This window comes from Lytechinus pictus, chromosome 3 (assembly GCF_037042905.1).
Source record: "Lytechinus pictus isolate F3 Inbred chromosome 3, Lp3.0, whole genome shotgun sequence".
NCBI lineage: Eukaryota > Metazoa > Echinodermata > Echinoidea > Temnopleuroida > Toxopneustidae > Lytechinus > Lytechinus pictus.
The window spans coordinates 57,330,122-57,353,912 of NC_087247.1; the positions used below are offsets into that span (position 1 = coordinate 57,330,122).

A 23,791-nucleotide genomic window follows, 5' to 3' on the forward strand; every position below is an offset into this window, starting at 1 on the left:
ATCTCAAATTTGATGACATTTTCTCAATTATAAGCTTGTGTTGACTTTTCACTTTATTCAAATAAACTTTAGTTTCTAAAAAATGAAGAAAAAAACCCAAAAGATTCAGCCAACAGCACGTATCTGATTTTTCTTCGTTACTGTGAAGTAGCTATGAAAGAGTTACACAAATTATAGCTTGATCAAAAGACGGGGAGGGGAAATTATGGGTGACAATAAAATGCATATGCCGTAAGGGGCGCTAAGCGACTGATCGTTTCGACGGAGTTTGGTCGCAGAAATAATTCGTTGAGTTTGGTCAATCCTGCAGGCGAGCCCGGACCGGTCCCATCTGTACATTTCTGCGTACAGTACACATTCTGAATGCGAAGTGAGCCGAGTCTGCATGCCTACCGTACATACGGTCTACACTCAATCAAAAGAGACAAAATGTCACTTGGACCTAAAACATACTGCTCTTCCTGCAAGACGTCGGTGACATGTATGTGGAGGAAAAAGAAGTCGGGCTCAGTAATCTGTAATGGTTGTTATGTAAAGAATAACAATAGCGACGATTCTCAGAATAATTCTTCAGCAAATGGCAATGGAAACGGCCACGGGAAATCGAGTGGAAATGGAGCTGGAGGAGGAAAAAGCCAAGGAGGAAGGAAGTCGGGAAGGCCGGCCAAGAGGATGCGTTACAAGCAGATCGTCAATGCGGCAAAATCTCAGTCAACTAAAGGAAAGAATAGGCGAATCATATTCAAGAGAAATGTAAGCAAACACTCAGTTACATAGTCATGATAGGATGGGGGGTTGGGTGTCCGGACACGTAACAGAAATGAAGCCTTGTTTTTATCTCAGGAATAAACCAAAAATATAGGTTGAATAGTTTTTTTTCACCATCAATATTTGTTCTTTACAATATTTTCTTATATTCTGTGCTAAAAAGAATTAAAGACATTGCTTGTAAACTTTTCAAAATTGAGAGTAAAAGTCATGTGTCCGGACACCCAACCCGTCCGGACACACAACCACTGGGTATACTAGTCTTATTAATAATGCGCCGGTACCATATCCATCATAAAAAGATGCTCATGGCGCAATAAAGTCAAAAGAAAGTAAAGCCTTAAGGAAAAAGAAAAAGAAAGGAAGATAGAAAACCTGAGGGGGCGACTAATTAATTACCTAGTAAAACTAAAAGCTTGTGTGAATAACCAGGTTTTCAGAGAACTTTTGAAAGTGGTGAGATAAAAAACATTCACATTGCCATGATTGCCGATTTCTTTTGGAAGTTTTATTCCATAGCCATAGGAATGGCCCAGCATGTTGAAATGATCGATCCCCCCCATTAATTATGAGATTGTGGTACAGCAAGTAAGGATGAACTAGAAGACTTACCTGTACATGTAATGTAAGGTTGCGAGAGGGATTGTAAGGAGTAGTAAATCAAGGAAGAGTTGTATTGTGGTGCAGTTCCGTGTATTGAATGGAAAACAAGTAGGAGCATTTAAAAGTTATGCGCTGTATGATGGGGTGACCATAATTTGCGCACATTTTGAAAATTATCATGAAGTTGATTTTCAATCAATAGTTTCTCACAGCTCACACAAACTTAATCAAAACCATTAATACCAAACGGAAGGCAAGATCCCAAAGTCCAATTCGCTTGACGGAATTATAAAGTAGGTCAACGGTTTCGCTGGTATCACGATCTCAAAATTCCATCGCGATCGACTAGTAGTATCCCGTAATTAGTAACCAACTGGAATAAAATTATTGGAAATGGTTTTTTGACTGATTTGAGTAGGTATGGGTGTCAACATTTACCAAAAAAAAGTTAGAAGGAATATGGGTTGGGGAAAGTGCTTTTTTTCAAGGTCAAAGGTCAATGACCTTTTTAAATATACTGTATCATGGTATCTCCCAGATAAAATATTACAGGTTGGTGATCATGGTGTCAAAATGCACAGATTCGTACAAGAAGATCAAATAAAATAAAATCAAGTACCTACAATGCTCATTCACCCATGAAATTCAAGGTCAAAGCCCTTCAAAGTTCAATGACCTTTATTACATTATATACCATATACGGTATAATGGTATCTCTGAGATGAAAAGGTGTAGGTTGGTGATCTAGGTGTCAAAATGCAGAGGTTCTTACAGGAAGATCAAATAAAATCAAATTAATTACCAGAATGCACATTAAACAATAAATTTCAAGGTCAAAGCCTTTCAAAGGTCAATGACCTTTTTTCTACATCATATACCATATACGGTATAATGCTATCTCTCAGATGAAAAGGCGCAGGTTGGTGATCTTGGTGTCAAAATGCACAGATTCTTACAAGAAGATCAAATGAAATCAAATCAAGTACCTACAATGCTCATTCACCAAATGAATGAAATTCAAGGTCAAAGCTTTCAAAGCTCAATGACTTTTTTTTACATTGTATACCATACGGTATAATGGTATCTCTGACATGAAAAGGTGCAGGTTGGTGATCTTGGTGTCAAAATGCAGAGGTTCTTACAGGAAGATCAAATAAAATAGAATTAATTACCCAGAATGCATATTAAACTATAAAATTCAAGGTAAAAGCCTTTCAAAGGTCAATGACCTTTTTTACATTATGTATCACACTGTATAATAGTATCTCTGAGATGAAACGGCACAGGTTGGTGATCGTTGTATCAAAATTCCCAGATTCTTACAGGAAGGTCAAATAAGATAAAATTAATCACCTAGAATGCATACTAACCCATAAAGTTCAAGGTCAAAGGTCAGTGACCTTTTTACATAGGCTATATATCGTATAAAGGTATCTCTGAGATAAAACGCTGCATGTTGGTGATTTTGATGTCAAAAAGCAATTTTTGCAAGAAGATAAAAAAGACTCAAAATAATCCAATATCCAAAGTCAAAGGTCAAAAGTTGATAAATATTTATATATCCATGCATGATTCCCCCAAAAAAGAAATTTATCCATTATATTCACATTTTATTTGTGAATAATAGAAAGAAAGATAACTATTTGTAATGAACACTTGGAAGTCTAATAATTTCACTCTGAAAGAAATAAGGATAAAAAATGGCCATGGAAAATATATTTAGGAGTTAAAGGTCAATCAACTATGTCAATAGCGTCAGGGAATTTAAGTAAATAGGTCGATATAACGTGATTGTGGCATGTAGGTATAGTGATTCTGATGGGAAAAAGACTGACCTGCGTGGAAAAAGAACACAAATTTAATAGTTGAATCCTTGACCAATGATGATGTCAAAATACAAGTTCGAGGTAAAATTTGATCAAATAGCACTTTTTCTTATAATATACTGTAATGCATTGACAAAAGTGTAAAAAAAATAATGTGTGATATAATTTGAAATGGTGACAATGGTGAAGTTACCTAAAGTAGCAGCATTTAGATATGCATTCTATAAATCTAAATCAAGGTACTAATTTCTCTGTAGCAATAGGTCACTAACCTCAAATGCTACAATCAATACTATAACGCTATAACTTAATCTGTAAATGGAAAGGATAGGCCTAAGTCTTATGGCAAGCATCATCCGAGAACATTTTCATATAGCCAGGGACAATGACGAAGAATTAAAATAAGGCAATCATTAGAGCTGCAGCTTTTTTGTCATAGATGAAGTTAAGTGTCTCAACTTCAGCAAAGAGTAATTGAACTCTTGAAAACCTTCTGACATTTTCAAGACTTTGATCTGGCCCATTCAATGAAAGCCTAACGTTCTGTCAAGGGATATCAGACCAGGATCTATATTATTACTGATAATTGCACAGCTTGATTCTCAAGAACTGGAAGTGGTGCTGTAGGAGTTTTGTTAGGTCGATGGATGTGTACTTGTAAGCTATCATCTCCTTTTGAACTTCATTGTTATATGCCTAATTTGTGCATGATAATAATCAGTTGTTCTGGACCAAAACATGATCCTTGTACAAACTGATACCTAGTAGAAATAGCATCATGGGTGACGTACGGCAGAGAGCAGATATGAAGTTTTGTCTTGCAGCATTAGCATCACAAGAGATTCTGCCAGCTCGCAATGAACTGATGAAAGGTACTAATAATAAGGGAATTCACCTTTGTTGAAGTTGATATATATATAATTTACTACATGTATATGACAGAAGCTGCAGCTCTAATGATGGCCTTCATTTCATCATCATCATCATCCCTCTGCTGTTTGGAAATGCTCTCAGATGATGCTAGCTGTGACATGAGAGTTAGACCTGTCCTATCCATTTTCAGAAGATTAAGCTAATAGTTTATAGTATTTATTATAGCATTGAGGTGAGTGGCCTATCGCTGGAGAGAAAAGACACGACAACCTTGATTTAGATATAATGATGCATTAAATGCTGCTACTTAAGATAAAAATCATTTCAAATTATATACTTGATTTCATTTATTTTTTCAGTGCTTTTGGCAATGCATCGCAGTATATGAAAAAGTGTTATTTGGTTATCAACTTTTTTAACTTAATTTCCACTGATATTTTGGAAAGGGCTCATTGACCTCTGACCCCTAAATACATTCTCCATGGCCTTCATTATTTCAGACCGAAATTATGAAACCTCCATGTTTTCATTACAAATTAGCCATGGTTATTAACATTATTCAGATATAAAATATGAACACAAAAGATATTGTTTTTGGTTAATTTTATATCATATAGATTATATATTTCCTCTGATCTAGGATTTCAAGGGTGAAAGTTTATTCTTTATACTTATTTTAGTGTTGTTTAATCTTCTTGTACAAGTCTTTTGATTTTGGCACCAAGATCACCATTCTGCGGTGTTTTATCTCAGAGATACCATTATTATTATTATCTAATGTTAAAAAGGACATTGACCTTTGTCCTTGAATTTTATGGGTGAATGTGCATTCTCGATGCTTAATTTTATTTTATCTTCCTGTAAGAATATGCGTGTTTTGACACAAAGAACACCAACCTGCACCGTTTTATCTTAGAGATACAATTATATAATATGGTATATGTAGTATAAAAGGTCATTGACCTTTGGCCTTAAATTTTATGCGTGAATGTGCATTCTAGGTACTTAATTTTATTCCATTTGATCTTCTGGTAAGAATCTGTGCATTTTGACACCATGATCACCAACCTGTGCTTTTTCATCGCAGGGATACCATTATACAGTATGGTATATAATGTAAATAGGTCATTGACCTTTGAAAAGCTTTGACCTTGAATTTTATTGGTGAATGTGCATTCTAGGTACTTAAGTTTATTTTATTTGATCTTCTTGTAAGAATCTGTACATTTTGACAACATGATCACCAGCATGTACCTTATCATCTCAGAGATACCATTATACGGTATGGTATATAATGTAAAAAAGGTCATTGACCTTTTGAAAGGCTTTGACCTTGAATTTGATAGGTGAATGTGCATTCTAGGTCATTAATTTTATTCTATTTGATATTCTGGTAAGAATTTGTGCATTTGGACACCATTATCACCAACCTGCGCCTTTCCATCTCAGAGATACCATTATACAGTATGTACGAAAAGGTCATTGACCTTTGACCTTGAAAAAAAGCACTTTCCCCAACCCGTATTCCTCCTAACTTTTTTTTGGTAAATGTTGACACCCATACCTACTCAAATCAGTCAAAAAACCATTTCCAATAATTTTATTCCAGATTGGCTCTTTTGGGGTCTAATTTAGGGATACTATAGTGCGCGCTCGGCTGAAAAAGTGTCATAAAAAAGTGTGACCTTAATTTGCGCACAATTGTTTTGCAAGGATTTAGAAAAGAAATCAAGCAGACAAAGGTAAGATAATTATATCAGATGGAGGTTAAAATGCCATGAATTCGGTTGGTACCACATTTTACTTATTTGGAGAGCTCTGCTTGCAAACTGGCGATTACTTGATGCTTGTCGAGAAGATCGAATTTTCTCGGAGCGGACGCAAAACGGTGACAAAATTTGCCGATGTTTTGCCAATATTTTCACAAATAGAGACCTTACCTTCAAGAAAATTACCATTCTACGTAATTTGAAGTCGCTCTTTCTGTTGGTGATATCAGTTTTTCAAGATATTAATTATAAATTGAGATATTCAACCGTGCGCAAAATTAGGTAACGCGCGAATTAAGGTCACACCACCATACAACAGCCAACAGGTAACCAGTGAAGGACTAGTATAGGGGTTATGACCTCTTTAGTCTTGGGGGACATGGTGACTTTACGGGCAGCATTATGTCGGAGTTTCCCAAGGCGATCTAACTGAGATTGTGAAACATGCTAAATCATTGCAAAAATCAAGACGGGATGTAATAAGTGCTTAAAAATGAAAAGATTTGAAAAAGTAATTAGGCTAGCATTGGCTAGTTAAAGTCAAATTTAAAAAAAGCTCCACTAGCCACACAGATAATTTCTTATAAGTTATAGATCTAGGTCTAATGTTAGACTCTAGACCTTAATATCGCAAATAGTTTTACGCAAAGGATCATGGGATAAAAAAGGGAGCAATAGCGCCGCTATTGTTCAGATGCGACCATGCGAATGTTAGCAGCCGACAATATTGTGATTTGTGTACGATTTCCATAGCGCATCAAAATACGATTGACACCTGCAGCCAACATTTTGCTTCAAGTAAACGCCTCGTCATGTCAGAGTCCAACATCACTTTTCTTGATTATGGGTGGCAGAGATAGATGTGCTGTCTATTTTAGCTGCAAGAATTACCACAGATTTCACGAAGACTAGTGCAATTTTATTTCATTTTGCGCACTGTCTGTGCATATTTTGAGCTGTGCAGCTGTGATTGCACTGTGCAAAGTGCGCTTGCACGGACTGCGGGCACTCTCTGCCCAGGGACAGTGTACGCCTGTGAGGTGGAGCTGGAGGAAAGTCCTGGAATTCCAAGGAAAATAATCAAATGAATGAAATGATGATCAATAAAGCATATCTGCAGTAGATTTGATTTCTTTATTTTGTATATCAATCGATTGTCAAGAATACATGTTTTATGAATAATTGTCTCTAGCATGATTTTATTCAGATAACGTAACTATGTTTTCTTTTTCTCTCCACTGATACATAATTATTGCATACATGTACAGTAATTTAGGATCATGGCTGGACATTCTGAAGTTATATTAGTGGCCTGGCCCCAATATTTTATAATAAGTACTGCAAAGACAAAATAATGATAATTTTTACCCTTTTTACACAGGATTTTCTTAACCCCGGACTATCGCTAACCCCGTACTATCCTTAACCCCGTACTATTTTTTTTCCTTTTTACACATGCCAAATTGTTATTGCTAACCCCGGATAAGGAATGCTTGCTTTTCACACACGAAACTCGCTAACCCCGGACTAGTGGTTTTTGTCGATCATTCGTAGTACAAGTACTTCACTCGTACCATTTTACACACGCTACAATTTCCTTAACCCCGTACTATAGGTGGGGCCAAATTGCCATTTAGCCCCACCTATAGTACGGGGTTAAGCTTAGCCCACTTTCGTTTTACACTAGCGATCTTAACCCCGTACTATCGCTCTTAGCACCGCAATTGCTGGGATAACCCTGCTTTTTTGCAGGGCCAAATAATCCCGTACTAAAGGTGGGGTTAGCCCACTTTGCAAAAATGCTGTGTAAAAAGAAAGTGGGCTAAGCTTAACCCCGTACTATAGGTGGGGCTAAATGGCAATTTAGCCCCACCTATAGTACGGGGTTAAGGAAATTTTAGCGTGTGTAAAAAGGGTATTAGATAGAAAAATGTGAGAAAAGATGAAAGAATGATGAGAGAAAAAAAAAGTAAAAAAAAATGAAATGAGTAAGGTGATATGTGAGGGATGTAATTAGTGACTGAATGCACTGGCAGATCCAGGGGGGGGGGGTGGGGCACAACTGGCCTGTGCCCACCCCCCCCCCCTTTTGAGAGGCACAATTGAAATTTGTATAATGTAAAAATGCTGTTTAAACAGAAGTATGCCCCCCCCTTTTAAAAGTGAAGGCCTTTTTTGGGCCTGTCAAACTTTCCTGGATGAAATACCCTTAACTTTTTGTTGAACCCTTTTTTTTTGCTTGTCAAATTTTTCCTCGGGGAAAATGTGCCACCCCCCTTTTGAAAATTCCTGGATCCGCCCCTGACTGAATGAAAAATTAATTGAAGATGTAACTTGTGAAATAATTTGTTTTATCAATGAAGCTGTAAAAATGGAATTTATATCATTTATATATATCCATCAGCTGCTTCAGACAAAATGATATTACAGAGAGGTTAGAGGGTGACCATGTACTGTAGAATACTCGGGCTAAATATGGCATCATAAAATGTTTTAAATTCAGGGATTTACGTATCTTTATTCTGCATGTCATAGGCCTATATACTATTACTAGCTTATTTTTAACATACTTTGTATTTGGTCTCTCCGCTCGATCTTCAAGTCTCACCCCCTCCCCCCCCCCCTCTAACATTAGATCTTGTAATGATCAAACTCGATCAAGCCCGATTTGGAACTTTTAGGACTATATTTCCCCCAAAATAACAAAAACAAGCTAAATTTATTATGATTCTCATCAATATTCTTTAATGGAAAAAAAGCCTCAGGCTCTCTTCGGATTGCCAAAAGTGCTAGAGCTTTTCTAAAGTCGATTGGCATTGACCCGGTCCATGCTCATGAACTTTACCTACAAAATCTTCCCAAATTTAGCCCTAGAAAACTATGAAAATATTGTGAGCATTGAGTTCATACTTTCAGTGTGCAATCATCATACAAAGATTGTTGTATAAATCCACATTCAACTTCAAGTATCCAAAATAATTTCAATATGAAGAAATCAGACTTATGAAAATGCCTGGATTTTGAGTGACACTACACAAAACTTATGGCATTGTATGGCTTCCTGAAAGCCGATTTGCGTTTGCTCCCTTTTAATTCCTGTGTTCCTTTGTGGTGACATGCCCTCACGCGACGAACGCTATTTGCGATAAGGTCTGTAATAGACTATTAGAGCCTGCCCTAGACTAGTAAAAGTACATACATATAATAGGCCTAGACCTAGTATAATTTCTCCCATTTCGGCTTACCTTTACTATCTAAATGTCATGTGATAATTATAATGTATCGTGTGTGTGATGTCTCATTCTAACACTGTCTAGAGTTAGTATCCATGCTCTCATAATCGATTATGACAGTGGAAAGTTACTCTATAATTTCTAACATGAAATAAAGATCAAAGTCTATGAAATATACATTATATCAATTAGGAATTTAGGCCCGCAATATTCAGGAATGTGTTGGGTATATTGACCTTGAAATGTTATTGAGAGGCTTGCTATGACATTTGCGAACAATACCTTGTGATGAAATTCTCTCAAAGTATGATATCTATGGGAATGGTAGGCAAAATGTCAGAAATTTTTAAATGTTTGTAGGGTCTGTTTAACAAGTTAGCCTACAGTCTAGATTTTGACCATTGCAGGGTTCCCACAGTCATGGAAAATCCTGGGAAAAATTTGTGGTCATGGAAAGTCAGGGAATTTGGAAAATTTGTGAAAAGTCATGGAATTGCATAAGTTTACCCCTTGGCTACATATATGGCAGCATTCCAGTTTGTTGTGTCTCGCAACTCTCATACTCTCTTGTCATGCTTGCTATTATAATTGGTGTTCATGATTTCCACTTTTCCCGTTTTGTGACATCCCAACTCACGGGATGTCACTGGAAGTCATGGAAAGCAGAAATTTAGTCATGGAAGAGTCATGGAATTCTGTTTTCAAATTTCTGTGGAAACCCTGCCATTGCTTCTGGTGAACTACTAACATTGTCCCCCCTTATCCTCAGGCTTACTGTGAAGGCTGAGCTATCTCACTAGCACCAGCAGCAAATTTTTGTGCACAGACATATTCTTCTTTGTAAAATTTTGCATTAATCTGGTTAAAGCCTTCAATTTTTACTTTGACCGCTAAACCCTAACAATTTTTTGTACAATGCTGCAAGCATACTATAGTGTTTTGTTTTATAACAAAAAGAAAATCAAATAATATTTGATAGAACTGAAACAAAGTATTACATGTCGAGTATTTACAGCATTTCCATATTTGTCACTTTCACCATGCAGCCTCTAAAAAGTCCAGCAACAGTGTCCACAAATGTGACCTCAGGCAGTGTATTCCACCAGGTGAGTAAACTAATGATCCTTGGTGTTTTCTCTATCTTTCGAGTATAAAAAAAACTTGACTGCTCACAAATACCCAATTTAAGGAAAACATATGTCATGAATGTATAATCATTATATATGGCTGGAAAGATTAATTCCTCCCAATTTGATATTATGTGGTATGTCTTCACACTTGGATTTCAGTAGGTATTCTTTGCAAGGATGTAAATTTTGATGTGCGCCAAAGTAATGCGTGACTGCAATGAATGAATCCAGTTGTCAATTATGTCATAATCCTACAAGTAAGTTAACATATTGTCCATTTTCAATGAAATTATCTTGAGAATCAATACTAAAAGATGTTTTTTAAACAAAATTATTGAAAAGGTGTTTTGAAATGGATGATAATGCAACTGTTGTAGGATTATGGCCTCATTGACATTTGGATTCATTCATTAAAGTCATGCCTTACTCTGGCGCAAATCAAAATATTACATCACTGCAAAGAATAGCTCCTTATCATCCAAGCGTTAACACATACCATGTAAATATGGTATCAAATTATTTTTGAGAACATACTCTTTCATTCAGGCCATATTAAAAAAAGTATGTGTGTTCGTGACATATTTATCCTTAAATTGAGGATTTGTGAGGCGTCAACTTTTTTAAACCCCCGCCAAACAAAGTTTGAAGGAGGTATATACATTGTAGGAATCAGTTGCAAAATTTGCACATCAAACAACTTTCTCAATTTTCAACCCATTCTCTTGAAATTAGGACCACACATTGGTCTTAGGGTAAAGATGTGCAAGACACATTTTTATACATGTTGAAAATTGCGTTGCCATGGTAACGGCATATAATGCACAAAATTAGGTGCATATCTTGCGCATCGATCTACTCTCAATTATTAGCTCATCCGGCCCGAAGGGCCAAATGAGCTTATGCCGTGGCGTGGCCTCCGTCGTCTGTCGTCCGTCCACAATTTCAAAATGCTTCTTCGCCATTTCAAGTCTGATTTCAATTCTGTTTGCTTTATATGATAGCACTAGGTGGGGGACTCAAAACTTCTACACAGAATTTTGAAATTCATTAAATATGCTAATTTATGCGCATTTTTCAAAATTCACAAAAAATGCTTCTTCTTCTTTATTTGTTGACCGATTTTGAATTTTTTGCTTCCATCTGGTAGGGCTTCATGAGGTTCACCAAACTTGTACACAGAATTTTGAAATTTTGACCAGAACAATTTTTATGCTAATTTATTCATAGTTTTAAAAATTCACATAAAATGCTTCTTTATTTGTTGACTGATTTTGATTTTTTTTCTTCCATCTGGTAGAGCTTCATGAAGTTCACCAAACTTGTACACAGAATTTTGAAATTTTGACCAGAACGATTTTTATGCTAATTTATGCATAGTTTTAAAAATTCACATAAAATGCTTCTTTATTTGTTGACTGATTTTGATTTTTTTTCTTCCATCTGGTAGAGCTTCATGAGGTTCACCAAACTTCTACACAGAATTTTGAAATTTTGACTAGAACAATTTTTATGCTAACTTATGCAAAATTAATTTATTCATATTTTTAAAGATTCACAGAAAATGCTTTTTCTTCTTGAATTGTTGACCGATTTTGATTTTTTTTCTTTCCATTTGGTAGAACTTCATGAGGTTCACCAAATTTCTACACAGAATTTTGAAATTTTCAGTAGAAAATTATTTATGCTAATTTATGCAAAATTTATTCATATATCACAAAAATGTTTTTTCTTCTTCATTTGTTGATCAATTTCAATTTTGTTTGCTTTGTATGATAGCTCACAGAATTTTGAAGCTCATTAAATATGCTAATTTATTTATATATTTTCAAAACTCACAGAAACATTTATTTGTTGATTGATTTTCATTATTTTTGTTCCATCTGAGAGCTACATGAGGTTCACCAAGGTTCTACACAGAGTTAAGAAATTTTGACTAGAAAATTATTTATGCTTAATTTATATGAAATTTATTCATAGATCACAAAGAATGCTTCTATGTCATTTCTTCATCAATTTAAATTCTATATCATTTTATGTCACCAATATAATTCACTACAGTGTAAACTGGGCTGAAATTAAAATTGTATTAAATTTTGTAGTGAGATGCCGGATGAGCTCCACACCATTGATGCGCTAGTTAACCAATTCTCTTGAAATTTGGACCACACATTGGTCTTGGGGTAAAGATGTGCAAGGCACATTTTCCGTACATATTGAAAATCGCGTTGCCATGGTAATGGCATAAAATGCCCCAAATTATGTGCAAATCTTGCGCATTAAACTACTTTCTCAATTTTTAACCAATTCTCTTGAAATTTGGACCATGCATTGGTCTCGAGGTAAAGATGTGCAAGACACATTTTTCATACGTGTTGAAAATTGTATTGCCATGGTAACGGCATAAAATACCGAAAAATTAGGTGCAAATCTTGCGCATCGAACTACTCTCTCAATTTTCAACCAATTCTCTTGAAATTTGGACCACACATTGTTCTTGGGGTAATGATGTGCAAGGCACAATTTTCTTATGTGTTGAAAATTGCGTTGCCATGGTAACAACAAATTATATGTCTAAAATTTGGTACAAATTTTTGGTTTAAACTTTTTTATCAGATTTTAACCAATTCTCATAGCTCAGATATTGGTCTTGTGGTTAAAATAGGCAAGACATATTTTCCCCATGTGTTAGAAATTGTTGCCATGGTAATTAAGTGCGGCAGGTGTATTAATTTTCTTCAATGATAGTTCTAGTTTTTAATCACACAGTATATCATGAATGATTTGTAGTAACTTCTATTTACATAGCATTGGTATGATGCATACCATACTGACAAAAAATGTTATCTCTATTCCATGTAGGGTACATACTACCAAGTTGGTGACATTGTATCTCTGCTGGATGAGGATGGAGGAATATTCTATGCTCAACTGCGGGGATTTATGCAAGATCAGTACTCACAGAAAAGTGCTATTATCACATGGCTCCTTCCAACACAGGCGACAAACAAGAACAAGTTTGACCCAGCCACATACATTTTAGGTAATTGCAGATTATGAATCAATGCTACAGTGTATGATTGGTGTTATATTTGAGTACAGGAATAGAGTCAAGCTTGTCCAAAGCAAATCTGCTTGGGCTGAAGGAAATCAGAGAATATCATTCTCTTACTCATAAATTTGACTTTCATGACTAAAAATATCACATGTTGAAAGAGAAGCATTCATACATATTTAAAAAAAGGTCTATTGGTTTGTCATAAACCATTGAAAATGCTAGTATGTGGAATAATATATTCATGACTTGGGGTAAAGCACCTTGTAAGTAAACGCTTATTATATATATATATATGTATACATGTATGTTCAAATTACTTACTCTTTATATTTTGATAGATTTTGTCGCCTTTTCATGTTACTGTCATGTTTCTGATTTTGTTTTTAAAAAAGATCAATGTGAATTCCCCTTTCAGGAGAGGGCTGTTGAGAAACCTTTGATTTATTCAGAGTTCTTTAGTTCGAATGTATATTTAATTTACTTAAAGGAAATTTTTGTCTCTTCTGAAAAAAGTTTGGCAGAGACCTAGTAATCACTAGATCACTGTTACAAAAATGTAATTTTTTGTTCAATTTGCTCTAATTTCTTTATTTCTGCATAATTTACAATTGGGCAAGTCCAAGAAAAGGTCACCCTGGAAGGCAAAATTTCATCTTTAATTTAAGAAGTTATCTTTGGTGGGGTAAGAAAGCCCAAATGTTGAATTTTAAAATTTCTTTAAGAAAGATGTGATTATATGCATATTTGGGGCACCTAATTTGCATAATTGGTAAAATGAGCATTACGTATGGGACAATTACAAAAACTCATAGAAAATAAAAACAAAACTTATGAGATTTAGTCATAGGTGGGACATGGACCCCTAACATCTTTATTGCATTTGGGGGGAAAAAAGTGGTGTCATCTAAATTAATTATGCAAATTAGGTCTTGTCCAAGGATGGAATGTCCCATACATAACATTTTGAGGATGTTTTTTAAAGTTATTTCTCATAATACAATACTTGTATTATTGCATCTTTGGGAAGTTCTAATTTATTAAGTATGAAAATGTTATACCACAAAAAGTTTCAAAATATAGTTTACTTTTTAATTGAAAGATAATTAAAAAAAATTTCTGTATGGGACAAGATGTTACCTACATGTATTTACACACAATGTCAATGGGGAGATTTGTGTACAAAGTGAATGGAGAAAAGCATATTTCAAGAGTGCTCTAAAAAGTGATTACTTACCTTTTCTTTAGTTTTTAAAGACTGATTTGTTATGAATACTGATTAATGAAAACAATCGAAGCGAAAAAATTGTGAAAATGGAAAAATATGAAAAAATAAAAAACAATAGAAATACATAAGAAATTCATGAAACCATGAAAAACAAGAAAAAAAAATGTAGAAATGGCTAATTTCCTTTTCAGTCATATCAAATATGTCTCAATAGAACATTTTGAAAGAAAAAAACTCTTTAGTTATTTCCATATTTTAAATTATTTTAATTTTTGAAATTATGGGGAAAATTGTGTACGTTCTCTATGAGGACAAAATGTCCCATACGTAACATGTCATACATTTGTTTAATTAGAGTCTGTAATTAGAGGGTTTTAGCATATGACATGAAACTTGCCTTAGATATACTAGAGTGTTGTGACTTCTATCACACTAACACCCTGTTCAGACTGTCCCCCGTCACCCGGGACATCCCCCGGAAAATCGACAGTCTGGATGATCTGGAGGATTGTCCCCCGTCTCCCGGTTCTATCCCCCGTCTCCCGGTTCTATCCCCCGGGTTTTTCGAAGGAAGAGCGACCTTGGCTCATAATCCGAGATCGCGCACCTGTTTTAATCATAAGTGCGCATGCGCGAAATGTGGTGTCAAGAGAACTGCTTCCGCTCGGGTACTGTGCTAGTGCTCGGCTAGCTGCAAGTAATTGCATTTCCCGCGTTATCATGTGCGGGCGCTCCTTACGTAACCATGCCGATGACCTCGCCCACTCTTCCCCCGGTGCAAATCTCCCGGACACCGGGGGATGTATGGATGGTCGGTCGTAAAGAGATAAGATTTCTCTCCTCTTCCCCCGGGTGACGGGGGACAGTCTGAACGGCCTATTAGTTACAAGTTGTCAAATGAATTACTTTCAGAGAATTCTCAACTTGAAAAAATGTTTTAAAAATTGTTTTTTTTCTGCGTCACATAGGTAACGGCATATCTTTTCTCTCTAAAAGGTCAAAGTCGTGTGTTACCATTTTTGGCATGATTATTCTTCTCCTAGATGTCTACCATCATGAGGGTATTCAATCTAATCAAAGTCATTTTTGTCTCGCCTGCATAGCAGAGCGAGACTATAGGCGCCGCTTTTCTGACGGCGGCGGCGGCGTCAACATCAAATCTTAACCTAAGGTTAAGTTTTTGAAATGACATCATAACTTAGAAAGTATATGGACCTAGTTCATGAAACTTGGACATAAGGTTGATCAAGTATTACTGAACATCCTGCCTGAGTTTCAGGTCACATGACCAAGGTCAAAGGTCATTTAGGGTCAATGAACTTAGACCATGTTGGGAAAATTATTTTCAAAATCTTAACCGAAGGTTAAATTTTTGAAATGACATCATAAAGTATATGGACCTAGTTCATGAAACTTGGGCATAAGGTTAATCAAGTATTAGTGAACATCCTGGTCGAGTTTCAGGTCACGTGACCAAGGTCAAAGGTCATTTAGGGTCAATGAACTTTGGTCAAGTTGGGGGTATTTGTTGAATTACTATCATAACTTTAAAAATTTATGGATCTAGTCCATGAAACTTGGACATAAGGTTAATCAAGTATTAGTGAACATCCTGCCTGAGTTTCAGGTCACATGACCAAGGTCAAAGGTCATTTAGGGTCAATGAACTTTGGCCAAGTTGGGGGTATTTGTTGAATTACCATCATAACTTTGAAAATTTATGGATTTAGTTCATGAAACTTGGACATTAGGTTAATCAAGTACCACTGAATATCCTGTGCGAGTTTCAGGTCACATGACCATGGTCAATGGTCATTTAAGGTCAATGAACTTTGGCCATGTTGGGGGTATATGTTAAATTACCATCCTAGCTCTGAAAGTTTATGGATCTAGTTCATAAAACTTGGACATAAGAGTAATCAAGTATCACTGAACATCCTGTACGAGTTTCAGGTCACATGACCATGGTTAAAGGTCATTAAAGGTCAATGAACTTTGGCCGTGTTGGGGGTATTTGTTGAATTACCATCCTAACTGTGAAAGTTTATGGATCTAGTTCATAAAACTTGGGATATAAGAGTAATCAAGTATCACTGAACATCCCCTGTGAGTTTCAGGTCACAAAACCAAGTCAAAGGTCAGTAAAGGTCAATAAACTTAGGCCATGTTGGGGTAATTGTTGAAGTGCCATCATAACTTTGAAAGTTTATGGATAGAGTGAATGAAATGTGGACATGGGTGTAGTTGACAGTCTTAAGTCTCCGTTCAAATGTCATTTATGGTCAATGAACGTGGTATTATGTCATTATATGATTGATGTTTTTGTGAATGATTATTTTATAGTAGTTTTCAAAGTTAGCACTGCTGCTATATTAAATTGCGTAATGCAGGCGAGACTGCCAGAGGCGTTCCACTTGTTAAAGGAGAACGAAACCCTTGAAACCAGCTGAATCCATATCAAAGAGAAAAATCAAAGAAACATATTGTTGAAAGTTTTAGGAAGATTGAAGGAATAATAAGAAAGTTATGAGCATTTGAATATTGAGATCACTAATGCCATGTAGATCCTCCTATTGGCAATGCGACCAAGATCTGTGATGTCACACACGTACAACTCCCTCATTACTTTAGTACTTATTTCACTTATATTCTCACTTTTATGGAGTCTATCACAAGGTGAGGTGTTCTCTTTATGAGAGGACAAGTACAGAGGTTTCACAACATTATATCATTGATGAATCGTTTGTCATATGATTAGAATGAGCAAAAAGAGATGTTTTGGGGTATATTTTCAGTGTCCAAAAGGGGAGAGTTGTTCATCTGTGACATAATAGATCTTGGTCGCATTGCCAATGGGAGGATCTCCATAGCATTAGTGATCTCGACATTCAAATGCTCATAACTCTTCTATTGCTAGTCCTATTTAACTCAAACTTTTGTTGATCTTATTCTTTGATTTTTCTGCTTTCACAAAAGCTAACTTGCTCCAAGAGTTTCATTCTCCTTTAACACTATTTTTCAGGTCATTAAAGCCTCTGGAATGTCCCATACGTACAGGCCTGCATAAGTATGTACACGCGAATTCAATTCAATTTAATTCAATTCAATTCATTTATTTCACTCTATAAAAATAACATACATACAGGTAAATAAGAAATACATAATGGCAAGAACAAAACAAAATAACAAAAGTGATAATACAGTAAATAGTGTACAGAGCAGGCTTCGAGTGTGGACTGGCATTAAAGATCTGTTAGATCTTAGAAGTTCCAGCCCAGTAAAGAAAGAAAAAGAAGGGATACAAAATAGAACATACAAAGACAAAATAATACAAGGGAAAACAAACATTAATAAAGTTAAAATGAAGTGTTTGCCTTTCGAGGAAAATGATAGAAAAAAGGTAAAGGACTAGCGTATGTGGAGGGTCACAGAAAATCGACAGGTGAAATTAGGGAGAATAAGTGTAGGAGAAAGGCAAGCACAGAAATTATAGTCATGTTACAATTACTTAGTTATTGGATGCGAACGTTGTTAACAGAATTTCTTTGTACTGACGTTGAAAACTATTAAGGGATAAACTATTTTTAAGGGTAGGGGGGAGAGAGTTCCATAATTTGGGACCTGAATACATTATAGTTTTTTGGGTAAAAGAATTCTTGGACTTGCCCAATTATACTTGGTACATATGGTCCTTGGCTAATACCACATGGGAAAATATGAAAGTGGTGGGGTTAAAGGTCATCAAGGGGTCAAAAGATCAAATGATATGAGGTCATGTCCATCCTTTGTTGAAGTTTTTTATCAACTTGCTCACATTTCTTTATTTGTGCATCAATTTTGATCAAACTTGGTTTGAATGATCCTTGGGTGATAGCACATGTTTCTTGTTCACTGATCTGAATATTATCTGGATGGGCTGTCACATGCTGATTGGCTGTTCAGAAATGAAGTCACCGGTGTGGAGTGGTCGCCATCTTGAGACCATCAAAAACATGTCGGCTTTGCCCTAGAAGGCATAGGCTTCCCATCTTATTTTCACTTATAAACTTGTATTACATGTAGACTCTTGGTTTATGTGTGTAATATTTATTCCTAAATCGTGATGATAATGATAGAAGAAAAAGAGGAACCCAGTGTTTTGGGAGGAGATATAGTCTAATGTACCTTTTGTGTGAGCGCAATTAATAGTAATGTCACAGAGTGTATACAGAGTGTATACTCTGTGACAAATATCACTAGGAATGACAAAACCCCCAAAAAATCACTAGGGATAAATTTTCAGTTTAATAATGAGTGATTCTTAGCTTAAAAAAAATATAACCCACTGCTATTACGAAGAGGAAAACATTTACTACCATAGAATGTTACTTTTGAGAAAACGGGGATTAAGTTAACAAGTTTATTGAAACACAATGTACCCTCACACAATTATTGTGCAAAGGTGACAAAAAGAGGATTAGACGTCATTAAAATTTAAGGAGTCTTTCATTATTTCCAAAGTTGATACTTGATACACAAATAAGGCACATCCTGTTCATTTTGCATAGAAGTAATGCAAGAGTTTATCATTCTCAATCCAATGAGGTTTAAAATGATACTGCCAATGGTGTTCAAAATAAGAGGAGCACTCCGATTCATTTGAAGAATAACAAATTGTGTCTAATCAAAATGTAAACAAAATAAGAGGAATTAATATGGATGTTTTTTTAAAGAAAAATAATTGACCATTTATACCCATATGAAATAATCGAATTAATCAACACAAAATGATAATAAAAAATCAGATAAAGCTGTAATAATAATTCATGAAGATAATTGGTAATACGCCTAATGATATTTGAAAAATAATTAAAAATTCAAAAATTAAAGCAACAGGGCCTAATAATAAAATGATAACAATCATTTACTTTAAGGTCAAATCCACCGCAGATAAATGTTGCTTTGAATAAATTGAGAAAAATCAAACTAGCATAACGCTGAAAAATTCATCAAAATTGGATGTAAAATAAGAAAGTAATGACATTTTAAAGTTTTGCGTATTTTTCACAAAACAGTGATATGCACAACTCAGTGACATGCAAATGAGACAGTTAATGAGGTCCAACACTGGCACACTCATTATTTCTTTTGTTTTTTATTGTTTGAATTATATCATGTTTTATTTTTTACAGATATGACAATAAGAACCAACTCGACTGAATCATAGAGTATTAAACAAAGCTAATTCCACATGTTCAGGGAGGAATTGTTTCACTTGATAATGAGGAGAAAATAAGAATATTTCATATTTCAAGTAATAAAATACAAAATAAAAAGTGATTGGATGATTTCATCAGTCTCCTCATTTCCATACTGACCAGGATGTGCATATAATGGTTTTGTGAAATTAAGTAAAACTTTAAAATGTCAAAACTTTCTTATTTTACATCCAGTTTTGATGAAATTTTCAGTGTTTTGCTCGCTAGATTTTTCTCTTTTTATTCAAATCAACTTTTGGCTGGGGTGGACCTGTGGAGTAAATAATGCAACATAAATTGCTTTTTATACTGCATGTACCACATTTTCATTACTTTTGTGTTTTAGGTGTTTCACACATGTAGGATTACCGGTATACACATATGTTGAAACACTTTTTCCCCTATCCCCCAAAACTACTTTTTATATGATATTAAAGGAAATTATTTCCGGATTTGTAATGCTCAATCATGCTTTACCTTCATTCAACATATTTAGCAAAATTCTATGTTTTTTTAATCTTCAAAATACAAGAAAATGGAACAAAATACTTCCTGTGATGTGGAATAATGCACAATTATGTTTTATACTACATTTTCATTACTTTTGTGTAGCACATGTAGATGTTGTAAACTACACATGTTTGATTATACCGTACACGTGTTTGTTGAAATTACAATTGTCCACTATCGAATAAAATTAAGTCAAATGTGAGGAGGAAATGTTTTCCTGAGTGCTCCAACATGCTATGCCATCATTTAACATACTTATTTTGATGCATGAATCTTCTAGTAATCATTTTGATTTATTTTATATCATTCTTTGTGACAGGTCCAGAGGAAGAGCTCCCTCGGTCTCTTGAGTTTATGGAATTTGTTTGCCACGCCCCAGCAGATTACTATCGCCTTGTCAAGAGTCCTTACCCAGTAGTACCAATAAAAGAAGAACCAGGATTTGTATGGTCAAGTGTACTTCCAGGCAGCAAGCCAACAACAGCAAATGTATTTGGTGAATCATGATAGAGATTTTAGCTTTTGTTTTGAATAGACAATTGTGCAACCTCAGAAAAAAATTGCAAGAACTTGATATGAGATCATCATTCCCTTTTATGATGTACTGTATACGCAGATGCAGTTAAAACTGCAGCACTAAAACGAATGAACCATGGACATGTATTATAGGTGATGTAAACCATTTTACTGTGAACATTTTAAAGGTAATGTGGTGTATTTCTGGCACAATAACACATTTCATAATGAGGGCTCATATGCATTTTATCCCTGTTTACAATAACAGGTGCCCTGTTTGAATCCAAGATCATATCAAACAGTAAGATCCTAGAGGGCTGACAGACAGAAAGGACTATGTCTTGAATATTGGTATCTTATGGAAAGAAAAGGAGGAGAGAGAGAGAAAAAAAAAACCAGGTTTTTACTTGACATGCATTTTCTGAAGTCGGTGTCAAAACATCACAAACATTAGAAATCATCTACAATTCTTCATGGAAATTGCCTAAACTCAGTAGCAGTCATTTGGTGGCCACACTCTATTAGCATCTGTGCTTGCTCTGAGTAAATAGTCACTGAAATCAAGGTGGTTTGCAGCAAAATTTGATGTCTCTGGGTTATCAGGGCCCACAATATGCACACTATCAGGCATAGTAAAAACTCACATGCACTTTGAACAAGACATAATTGAACAAAGAGTAAAAAGTTGCATCTCTGGATTAAATACTTTTCCAGCTGTTGATGAACCTTCATGCTATTTTATTTTATTTTTCTTCTAAAATAAAGTGGTTTTGTTGACATTGCTTCTGCATTCCTTATGAATTATTTTCCTGCATATTCTGTTTCTTATTGACATTTATCCTGAATTTAGTAATTTTGTTTTCATATAGAAGAAGTGCGGTTCATAATTTAAATGTCTCAAACTACTGAAGGTGATTGCTTCATGCATGATCTTTTACAGTTGTCCATCCACTTTTCCTGTTTTCATTCTCATAATATTCAATTTCAGGTTACAAATTATCTTTGCTAATGGATAGGAGTGACATTGATCTTAGATTTTTGTATCAAGCATTTATGGACACTGCCCTTGTTCAGGAAATCAGTGGTCATCTAGGATGGTATCATCATGAAATTCATGATAGTGATTCTAGGATAATTGGAACTGGCTGGGGAGGGGATTCAAAGACTTAATGTGTATGAATATGATGAAAAATGTGTCCTTCAGTAATAAATTGTCAGTAAATCATGACAGAAAACTGCCTTGCCATTGAAAAGGAGGTGTTGGACAAGATTCATCATGACTATCATGGTCTCCTTTCTAGGATCTGCTTGAATGATTGGATATAACTGTCATTTTATACATTTTACATTCAATCTGTTTATTTTTAGGAAAAGCTTCGTCAAATTAATAATTATGTATCATGAAAAATGAAAGATTTTTTACAAAAGGAATGTAAAAAAGTAATTCAGCTCACAGATACATGAGTACATGTATGTAGGTGTCAAATTTTCCAATGTTTTTCTCAAAACTAAAAGAAAGATACTTGTAAATAAAACCTGTTGATATTACAAACCCAGCTCTGTCCTCAAATTGCATTCTCTTTTCCCTTGGACATTAATTATCGTAAAGTTAAGTTTGCCTAATTCTACTTTCTGTAAGTCAAATTATTAACCGTATCAGACATCTGAGCAGGGCAACTTTGAAACATTGTTGCCTGCTTAAGACTGGGATCAAATGGCCGGTCAATAAAATTCCAATTGTTTATCCACGGGCCCAATTTATTGCCCGCTCAGGAAAGTCAATGAGAAAATGCGTGGAAATGTAGCCGGCAATAAAAGGCAGCGCTAATATCCGGGTATTCTACGCGTCCTTGAACCGCGCAGTACTATGCTATACGTCATAATGGTAATCAAGTTCAGACAACGCTGGATACTGCGTCCCTAGGCCAGGGACGCGTCATTTCAATTACGTCACAATGGTAAATTTCAGAGGCCCAGTCTGCTCAACATGATAAACTAGATTCTCATTCTAAAAATTTAAAATATCTAAATTTTAACGATTTTCGCTCTAGATGTCTGATTTGGTTAATAATAGCAATATTGACTGGCCTGGGGGCGAAAGGACATATATCGCCCTCGCTAAATTGATATCACCCTCGTCTACGACTCGGGCGATATAAATCTAGTTTGGGCGATATATGTTGTATCGCCCCGAGGCCAGTCAATATTGCTTTATTATTGGCTAAGTGGAAGCAATATTTTTGACCTAGTCATGTGAAGCATGCATAAATATCTAATTCAAACATCCTTTTTTTGTGGTCCCAAGAGCTTTGACTTAGACAGATTCATCTGTATGCATTTATAGAGGTTCAACAATTCTCTTGCCATGTGGTGAAGGAGAATATGATTCTGATTTCCCCCCTTCCCCTTGGTGATGCATGAACTTGTGAAGATAGAGCTTGGAATATGTATGCTTTTAATGAGTATAGAAAATATGAGAGAAATTTTGATTTTTGAGAGAAATTGTGAGAGGTGGTTAGGAAAGACAAAAGATAAAGGGATGGGAGAAACTTTGTGTTGAATCATCTTTTAGAGATAAAAATGAGTTGAGAAAGTGTTGTTTATATCTAGTCTTCTTCATGAGGAATTCTTCAATAGAAATGAAATATCAAAAGTAACAACTTAGAAATCAATTATGAGCAGTTTGGTAGATATTGGTATTTGCAAATGCACTGTGATGTCAAGAACTTTAATGTAGACTTAATGTAGTCTTATTCAAGTGTGGAAACAGCAGTTTGGCCTATACAACAGAAATAGAAATGAGAAAGGTCATACCATATTATCTCAGACTTGACTATATATAATTATAATACAAGTGAGATATATTATTGAATTGGAAGATTGAATTGGAGATATCTTTTACTTTTTAAATTTGTTTCCTTGCCCAAAACACTTCATATAGTGCCAATGTGCCCCCTCCCCTCCCCACACCGAGGCCATCGTGATGATATGCGCCTTACTCATAGCTGTGATCTACATGATATGGCTTACGCTTACGCTTGATTTT

At 35.2% G+C, this 23,791-nt stretch overlaps 1 protein-coding gene across 1 annotated transcript; it reads left to right on the top strand.

The window, feature by feature from the left end:
• The first annotated feature begins 263 nt into the window (after positions 1 to 263).
• Positions 264 to 22,301, top strand: LOC129256930 (GATA zinc finger domain-containing protein 1-like). The gene is made up of 4 exons (XM_054895148.2): positions 264 to 753; positions 10,119 to 10,178; positions 13,062 to 13,242; positions 20,549 to 22,301. The coding sequence occupies exons 1-4, from the start codon at positions 364 to 366 to the stop codon at positions 20,734 to 20,736; spliced, it is 819 nt and encodes a 272-aa protein (XP_054751123.2). The 5' UTR covers positions 264 to 363; the 3' UTR covers positions 20,737 to 22,301.
• Positions 22,302 to 23,791: the final 1,490 nt, after the last annotated feature.

Coding starts and splice junctions, on each gene's coding strand:
- LOC129256930 (XM_054895148.2), top strand. CDS start 364: ATGCGAAGTGAGCCGAGTCTGCATGCCTACCGTACATACGGTCTACAC. Junction 10,179..13,061: donor CAGGCAGTGTATTCCACCAG/GTGAGTAAACTA, acceptor TATTCCATGTAG/GGTACATACTACCAAGTTGG. Junction 13,243..20,548: donor CCCAGCCACATACATTTTAG/GTAATTGCAGAT, acceptor TCTTTGTGACAG/GTCCAGAGGAAGAGCTCCCT.